This window comes from Olea europaea, unplaced genomic scaffold (assembly GCF_002742605.1).
Source record: "Olea europaea var. sylvestris unplaced genomic scaffold, O_europaea_v1 scaffold1622, whole genome shotgun sequence".
Classification (NCBI taxonomy): domain Eukaryota; kingdom Viridiplantae; phylum Streptophyta; class Magnoliopsida; order Lamiales; family Oleaceae; genus Olea; species Olea europaea.
The window spans coordinates 21,031-30,225 of record NW_019233860.1 but is presented as its reverse complement, the minus strand read 5'-3'; the positions used below and the strand labels follow the sequence as shown (position 1 = coordinate 30,225).

Here is a 9,195-nt window from a genome sequence, read left to right as displayed (position 1 = left end):
AAATTTTGGATGGTAATTGAAGAGGACATTGTGGGCTTTCCAATGGTATCAAAATTCGATAGTTTTGATAGTCGAAAGTTGCCGAAAAATTGCCTTAAAAGTCGCCCAAAAAATCTGAAAATCTGGGCAGATTTTCAAAATTTTTGGGCAACTTTTAAGGCAATTTTTTGATCGAATCCCTTGGAGTTACAATGAGATTTTGGTTGGTAATTGAAGAGGATATCGTGGGCATTCCAACGGTATCAAAATTCGACATTTTTTGTGGTCGGAAGTTGTCGAAAATTTGCCGTAAAAGTCGTCCAATTATTTGAAGAGACGAGTGATGAATGAGTAATTATATGAAAAGATGAGTGAGCATTCAGTAATATGTGAAAGATGAGTGAGCAAGTAGTAATCAAGTGTAAAGTTAAGTGATTATTGGTTAAATTTACTCATCATTAGCATGATAGCATCTGGCCTTTTATTTACTTATTAAATGCTACACCTCTACCAAGCATAAATTTTCTCCTAAATTTATCTAAACATGCACGCGTAGATTAAATCTTTCTCCACTTAACGTAGATAACTTGTTTTTTGGCTTAGCGAACATGCTCTTTATCTATCGTTTTTAGGGATGGCTACACATTTTGGTTTAAATAAGAAAACGATTGAACTTAATGTAAATACGCATTCTGCACTAGGATCAAACGATTCTATCAAACTATGCAATATGTTCATGCAGTGATACCTAATTCACAAGCATGCTCCACGATGATTGCGTCAACTCACAAAATATTCTTCTCATCGTAGCTAAAACACGTTCCATAATTGATTGGTTCTAGTTTATTCCACTCGTATTTTTCTTTACTTTTCAAGTGTAAATATTAAGATGATTTCATCTTAAAACATCTGTCTTATTAACGTGTTGCTTATTGTGCAAATGTTGATTTTCGAATATGTATTAATCCATATAAATTCATATAAAATAACTAAATACTTGGCCTAATCAAGAGGTTAAAAAACTTGATTATATAGCTAGAATCGAGAATCTAGTTAAAATTGTCCATTCAAATCAATCAAAATTTGACGACTAATTTTGTTTTTTTGGTCCAATTCGAACAATTTCGAGAAAAGTACATCCACCCCTATACATGTTTGGAAAATGTTTATAAAAAATTAAATTATAAATAAATAAAAATAATTAGATAATGTTAGTGTGTCTGTGTAAATAAAAAAATAATTTTGTCAAACCAACTTAAAAATTATTTAGAAAGTCAATGTAAATCAACAGAGTGGTGCATTGGTCATCATGAGGTCCATCGCATTATAACCTTGCCTCATTATGATGTACAAAATTTTAATTTTTTTTAGTGTACAAATTCAAATATTTTATTATTTATAAAGAAAAATGTCTGAATCTAACGAGCAACGTGGCTTGGAATCTACCGTGATTACGGGGCCCACAAAAAGCCACGCGTACCAAGATTCTCGCGCGTGTAAGGAGGCTTATAATCTGTCAATCCCATTTTTCAATTCTATTGAAATACTGATAACATCACCCCGCCTTTTAAAACTTGTTTCTCATATATTTAATTTTTCATGTATTATTTTATTTGATACCGAAAATTGTCTTCTTCTTCTTCTTCTTCTTCTTTTAATTAATAGTTAAGAAACAAAGTTGCACGATTTTTTTTAGACGCAACATTCTATTTCATTTCAAAAAATAAAATTATTTATTAGAATATGTTTCTTGAAATAGTGTCCCGCTTTTTTTTAATAAAATTTAGAGATTTTATAGAAACTTTGGACTAAAATATTTTGAAATTATTGCACTTAAATTGTCGCTTTGTTACAGACTTCAATGAAAAATTAAAATAATTACAGACTTTAACACTTACAGTAGTGAAAATTAATAAGCAATTAGAATTTAATTATTGTTAGACATCTTTTCTAAAATAAAATAATATACTTATAAAACAAATTAAAAATAATTCCATGTTCTACTATAGTTTCATATTCTATTTCCTTGTAACCTAAAATTATCCAACAACAATAAATTCAATTCTCTCCAAAAATAAATAAATAAATTATATATACGTATTTTGGGTTAATTTCTCAATAGTGCACAAAACCAAGAAATAATTCCGAAAAATAAAATAATGACATCACAAACACAGGTGTCACTGTGTCAAACGTAGGTGCAAACTGCAAATATTACTTGGGGTATGAATTTTAGGTGTTTTATAGGGTGATTTTAGTAGAATTTAGCCAAACTCTATGTCCCCAAGATTTTAAGCATGGATGCCTCTCCTGCAGTTCTACAAAATGCAGTTTACATAGTATCACACTCCTATATCACTACCAATTCCAATACAGACACAAGTGCAACTATTTTCATTTTCTCTCTCTCTATGCGATTCTCTGTTATAGTAATACCTAAGAACTGAAGGGTTTCTTTATCAGCATCAGATTTTTCTTTAACTGGTAAATTGTTTTACTAAATCTTGAATATCTTCATTTGCATGTAAGTATTTATATGTATGTAGTGAATTCGTCATACGGTTTTTTTTTTTTTTTTTAATTGGTGCTGTGTGATTTATGTTTGACTTAATTATGAAAAGTTCTACTTTTGGCGTCGTTTGATTGGAATAAGAAGTATCTTTCGGTTGAAATGTCAATAATTTAATGCTTTACCTGTAATTGGTAAGAAATATATATGATTCAATAGTTATTGTCTTGATTCTTGGAAATGTAAGAGGAAGAGATGACTTCTCCTATTTGTGTTAATTTCCGGTAGATGTAGTAATGAACTGAATAGACGGCGAAAAATGATTATATATTTTTTCTATTTGTGCTAATTTCCGGACGATTTAGCAATGATGCGCATACCGCATATTTATTGCCTTAAGGCTGAGTTTGTGGTTGTTAGTATTTGTATTAATTTTCTGAAGAAAAGAAAACTCGATATCCTTTCACTCAATTCTTGAAAATTTAAGAGGAAAAGGATTGATTTTTTCCTCACCGTGTTGATTTTTCGGTCCCCAAAATGTTGAATTGGATACCAATTGAAAACTGGAATCTTAATCGGGAGGCACGTTAATTATGTTTATACAATTTAATAGCACGACCAAAGTCCAAAGCAACTCCGAAGTGGTAGAGTTTGAAGTATTGTGATTTTTGAGACTACCTGGTCTTACTATTACTCAATTGAACAGTGTTTAGCAACTGATTGTTGTGTGATTTTTTTGGTTCCAATGCACAATGTTTATGATGCAAAAAACATATCTGACGACAATGCTCGTTATTCTTTTCGGAAGAAAGCTTAAGCTGAATGATCATCAATTCTCCTTTTTGACTGACATTGTTTGTCCCGTTTCATCAGAAAGGGCATAAATAAAGTTACTTACAGGTTCCTCAGAGAAACCAGGGAAGCATGCACTCCAATTCCAAGAATTCAAACCTCAGAGAATCCAGTTTTTATGAGATTTCAAATTCCACATTACTTTCCGAACCTTGGTGGAAAAAAACTGGATACAGTTCCTTCCCAACAGTAATGATGCAAGGAAATGCATCAGATTCAACGTCATTGGAGCAAGCTATGGATGGCCAATCACACTCTGAGGATGGCACGAATGATGGAGATGCTGCTGCGGCCAAACAATCACGTTGTAATATTCCTCCGCATCCAGGTGTCTGATTAAACCATAACCATTAAGGAAGAAGTTCTTCATTTTTAAATTTATTTCTGAGAACTATCTCTGGTTGCTGACATATTTTTTCATGATATTTGTCTCATTTTAAAGATTAAATCAATGGAGTTTTATAATTTGATATAGATTTAACCACATGCAATCTAGAAGTGTCCTACTTCTTATTACACACTGTTCGACTTTACGTCCTTTTCTTTTTGAAATCAACAGCACCATTTTGGAAAGTGATGGCTGTATTTTTAACTTTGAACAAGACATGCTGTTTTAAAAGGTGCCAAAGAGATGTATAATGTTCTGTGTTTAAGGGGTGGCCTTGTAGAATTGTTTGTATTAGTTTTTATTTAATGTAAAAAGTAGAGTCAATCATCTTGAAACAAAAAATTGAGTTACGATGAATCATATATTTGTCTCCATACGATCAAATATCTTGTAGATTGCCTGCTTGATATTGATTGGTTGAGCATCTTTCCACGAGGGGTGGCATCAAAGTTGGTCACCAGCAACTCAGGCCTTGCTAAATTTTATATTTATCAACATTGCTTTCAAGTTTCTGTGACCGGACTCAACTGACTTATAGAACTTGTGAATCGGGCAATGATTATGTTTTCATGTCCTCTGAGCGCTGAACTTATATGATTAGTTTTACATGTAGGAAGCTATGAGTTGACTGAATGACATTTGTTTGCCAGTCTAAAGTGTACATCCATTCAGAAACAGTAATATTTGGGATTCTTTATGGATTCAAATGTGTATTGAATACATACATGTGAAAATTAGAACAAATGAAACACGCCCTTTTATTTGAAACTGATAGCTGGGGATGCAACATGGTATGCGGAAATAGAAGAGAGGGAAGTAGAAAAATACTGAGGGAAGTAGAAGAACAAGAGAAAGAGAGAATCTTAGAGAGGCAATTAGATATCAATTCAGTTCCATATGTATAATTCTAAAAACCAACTTCTGTTTATGCTTAACATCCTTGATAAAAATTTAGAAGTTACCGAATTATGAAAATTGAAAATTACCTGATTGTAAGCTAGAAAGTATGTAAAGGAAATAAAGAAAATCAATCAAGACAAATTCTGAAGTATTTTTTACTCTTTTGCCTAAAATGATTGTCTAGTCAATGGCAAGTCGTCCGGACTATACATAAGGATCTCAATTAATCTATGATTTTGCTAGAGCATTTGCATAATACTTGGAAGTTTTTTACACCATATCCTCTTTTCTCTAGTACTATATCTGTTCTCTAGCTGTATGTTCGTTAAGATGCAGCAAGTATATTACATAAGCATCCTATTTTCCCGTATAGCATTGTGACATCGTGGTTGATCGTGTCATGCTTTATCATATAAAGTACTTGCTATTAATCTCCAGTGTCTTAAAAAATGAAGATCAAGATAAGTTGGTTTCTGTGGATTTGTCAAATCCAAGCTACAGGGGTGTGGAATGTAGGAATCTGGGATTCAACAAATGATTTGGTGAGATGATGCAAGTTTTGCGTGTTTCTGTTAGGGTGAAAATTCTATTTCTCATTAAAATCAGCAGTATGCCAAAGTGGTTTCTTTCAATTATGGATTATATGTTGGAGCCATGTGATTATGACTTTCGGAGTACGTCTAGAAGGATTGAATAGATAATACTTTAGTTTTTTTTCTATTTCAGCGTCGTCCAAAACTGTGTATTCCACCTTAATGAACATGCCAATATGATTTGAATATACTACTTAGAATGCTAAAGCTCACTGATATCAATGTAATTGCTAAAGTTTTTATTAAGTATTTAAACTCTGTGTCCTTCCATTTCTTATGAAATTTAAAATTTTAAATACTCATGACATCTTTTTCCAAGATCAGATAGAAATTATGGAGTGGAAGATCCTAATTTACCACATGGTTCTTTGACCATACGTCCAAGGAGTTTCGACAACCTAGTGCAGCCCCCACATCAGGAGTTTGTTGGGCACTCGATCGTAAGGATATAGACTCGAAAAATATGTTGTTTGTAGATTATTTCAGTATATTAATTAAGTTTTGAAATGAAAATGATTTTAGTTTATGATGGTTTTGTGACTATTTTTCAGGCCTGTGCTTCGAATCCGCGTGACCCATATCATGGAGGAATGATGGCAGCTTATGGTCAGCCTTTGGTGCGTTCAAGAAGTGAATTTATTTCTCAATCTGAGTCTTTCTTTCGATAATTAAATAGCTGGCCGAGAAGGGTGTGTGAATATTAAATTTTCTTGTATGAAGCTGTTCAAATGCAATTTGCACTCCAAGTTCTTAGCTTTTGAAAATAAACTACAAAAAACGACGCATTGTACGACTAAATTGGAACATTCATAAACGGGTTGGCATGTCTTTGAAATATGGTATGTCACTTGACAGTGTTCTCTCTCCTCTGTTTACCTTTTTTACTTTGATGGATCAATAAATACATTGCTGTTCTATAATCTGATTCGAGTTAGTCAAGTCAATATTATTGTTTTGTTAGTTTTTCTTTGGGAGGATTTTGAATCTTGTCTCATTGTTGTTTGACATTTTAGGAATGTTTGTTCCAATTAGTTTGTTATTTGTCACGTAAACTTGTTCCAAAAAAAAAAATGTTTAAGCTAATAAACTATTGTTTTGATCAGGTTCCTCCTGATTTATTGGATGTGCATCAAGCCAGAATACCTTTGCCTCTTGAGATGGCACAAGAGCCTGTTTATGTGAACGCCAAGCAGTACCATGGAATTTTGAGGAGAAGGCATTTGCGTGCTAAAGCGGAACTCGAGAGAAAGGCAATAAAATCTCGAAAGGTTGGTTTTGCCATTGTTTTCTTTCTACTTTAGCCTCTGGCTATATTCTGCTTGTGTGGATTCTCTCAGTGTTGAAATGGATATATTAGGAACTTGAGCTTGTCTCATGATGTCTTTGTTCTTCTCCTGTTTTTCTATGATAAGTAATTGTTATTGAAGACTGAATTTATGTAAATAAATGCGTCCCTTCTCAAACAACTTGATATTTTTTAAATGATATGGTTCAATATAGATCAGTGTGTGCAAAAGTCCTCATTTCTTCTCAAAATTGGTCATGTGTTAGGCATTTGATGCAAAATTAATCTGGGAAGCCTGAAGTGTTCGAAAGAAAACACCGACATATAGTTGAAGAACGTGGAATGTGAATAACCCACCTTTGAATTGAAATTGAGATACTGATGCAAGTTCTTCCCAATCGGAAAGCCTTCATGTTAAAGACTTAATTTAAATAAATAAATATTCCCGCCTCTTTCAACTCTAGGCTTTCAAATGATGTGGTTAAACAATTTTCTTCTTAACTTGTAGCCTTATCTTCACGAGTCCCGACATCAACATGCACTGAGGAGGGCAAGAAGTTCTGGAGGACGTTTTGCAAAGAAATCTGATGCGGACCTTTTGAACAGGACAGTGTCTGGCTCGGCTATCTCATCACGTTTTGAACCCTTGCCCTCGGAGTTCAATGGATCGGAAGTTCACGAAGTTCAGCATATACATGGCAATGATCTCAGCAATTTTAGAAAGAGAACCAACCCGCAAGAGCCAGCATATGATTCTCGTTTTGGCTAGCGATGGGAGGGACGCACTTCAGGCCAGCAGCGGTGAAACATCCAGTCTAACCATGAACTCTCCATTCAGTGAACTTATCACTACCTCGTCGTACTATCACATTTTTGAGCTTCATGGGAATTCTTGAATGTGTTTGTTTAATACCAAATGGATAGTATTTATGAATGTATAGTTGAAGTTGATCTTTAATTTTGACGGAATAGAAAAAGAATCTAAGCTATGTTTTAGGAAACACAAAAGTAGGAAGTATAGTAGATAGGATTTGGTATGACACTTTTAATTAAGTGGATTTTACAGTGGTGAACACTATGAATAAAATAATTGTTCACGTGGATTTATAATTTTTCATAATCTTAAATACAAATTTTTCAAAGGAATTATTTCTCGAAAAAATGAAATCAAACTAAGGTTATGTATCGAATGCATCTTTAATGAAATAAAAAACACTTTTAGTCAAATGCGAAAATGCCATGTTCTTAAATAGTAAATACAACAATATATAAGTAGAAGTAACCATATTCAGCTTGATTTTGGTAAAAACGTAGATTGAATAAATAGAGAATTGCTCGATTTTCAATTAATTTAGTATTTGTTTGGTTCTAAAAATTGTTATTGCAAGTTGATTTACTCCTTTAAGTGTAGAGGGGAGATTTTTCTATTTGACTTATCAATATTCCTTTTTGTTGAAAGGTTTATATTACCCTTCATGAAATAATTATTTCTATATTACAATATATATTCTAATCTTTTAAACATTTCATCTTCTACTTCGAATATATGAATATAAATTCATTCTATGATCTAATAAGTAAGAATAATATGTAACATATATTTCATATCTTCTAATTAAAATAATATATTTTTCAAATGGTAAATTTATATTTTCTAATTGAGCGATAATATTCTTTATTTTTTCTAAAAGATTATCTAATCCTTCAATTGTATATCCTGACATTTATTCATAATCATCAATTAATTCCTACGATTCCTTAAGATCTTAAAAAGATTTATTCTAATTTTAGTAAAAGTTTAATAGTTTTACTTTAGGTTTGATCTGGACTTGTATTCTTAAAACCGAGTGACCTTCGAGCTCTGAATCTATAAACTGCCTCCTTCAACGGCCTCCTGCTTTCATGGAATTGTTACTGTTTCAGCTACTTGCTCTCACTGTATCAACTTCTAAAGAATAAAATCATAGATTTCTGTTAAAGAAAAACTTTCTTTTTGTTAAAATAGGAAGGAAACTTTTTATCAGATTTTTCAAGAATCTATGGGAAAAAGATTTAGAAACTCATATTCATATCAAAATATTGGAGTTTTATCTCTATTAGAATTTATACAAAACTTCTATTTGATACAAAGAGATTTCCAGAAAAACTGATTTTTCAAACTGAGAATGATTTTTGAGTAGCTATTGCTTACAATTCGAGATTTCTAGATAAGATGATATTATCTATTTCTATGACAATGTCTCTATTTATACAAATTTATGAGACTCTATTACATCATTGAGTATATCAGCAAGGTACACTTGTCTTTCTATTATTTTCCTCCTTAGGCCTACATCTTTACATGTTACTTCAATTTTTTATCCAAAGAGCATTTTTTTCTATTATTGTTCTTTATCTTCAATGTCCTCACATGGAGCTGTATTATTGTCCTTCATATATCTTTGTCAAAGGTGCTCTATTATTGTCCTCTTCCTTCATTTCTTCACATGCAGTTGGGGCACTCCCTTAGCTGGCAGGATTCTTTTGTCATCAAATTTCGAAATTTCAATAAAATCTTTTCTTGGATATATCAAATCCATGAATCCATAGTTTGCCATAATTTTTATAAATGAAGGGTCTCCTCCTTCCATGGCTGTTATTCTAAGATAAACATTATTTCTTAGAAAAATAAAATATAAATCACTCATTT

General features: G+C 32.2%; 1 protein-coding gene across 2 annotated transcripts; it reads left to right on the top strand.

Annotated features, from left to right (window-relative positions):
- The first annotated feature begins 2,269 nt into the window (after positions 1–2,269).
- Positions 2,270–7,571, top strand: LOC111377206 (nuclear transcription factor Y subunit A-1-like). Of its 2 annotated transcripts, none has more exons than XM_023000264.1 (6): positions 2,270–2,463; positions 3,389–3,668; positions 5,546–5,661; positions 5,773–5,838; positions 6,325–6,489; positions 7,015–7,571. In XM_023000264.1, exons 2-6 carry the CDS (start codon positions 3,413–3,415, stop codon positions 7,273–7,275), a joined length of 864 nt encoding a protein of 287 aa, XP_022856032.1. In that variant the 5' UTR covers positions 2,270–2,463; positions 3,389–3,412; the 3' UTR covers positions 7,276–7,571. The 2 variants fall into 2 exon arrangements, with proteins under 2 accessions (XP_022856032.1, XP_022856031.1); XM_023000263.1 differs by having other exon boundaries at positions 3,362–3,668.
- The last annotated feature ends 1,624 nt before the right edge of the window (positions 7,572–9,195 follow it).

Excerpts from the sequence above, each read along its gene's own strand:
- LOC111377206 (XM_023000264.1), top strand. The coding sequence starts at position 3,413 with ATGCACTCCAATTCCAAGAATTCAAACCTCAGAGAATCCAGTTTTTAT. Across the intron at positions 5,662-5,772 it reads AGTTTGTTGGGCACTCGATC|GCCTGTGCTTCGAATCCGCG; the intron begins GTAAGGATATAG and ends ACTATTTTTCAG. Across the intron at positions 6,490-7,014 it reads AGGCAATAAAATCTCGAAAG|CCTTATCTTCACGAGTCCCG; the intron begins GTTGGTTTTGCC and ends CTTAACTTGTAG.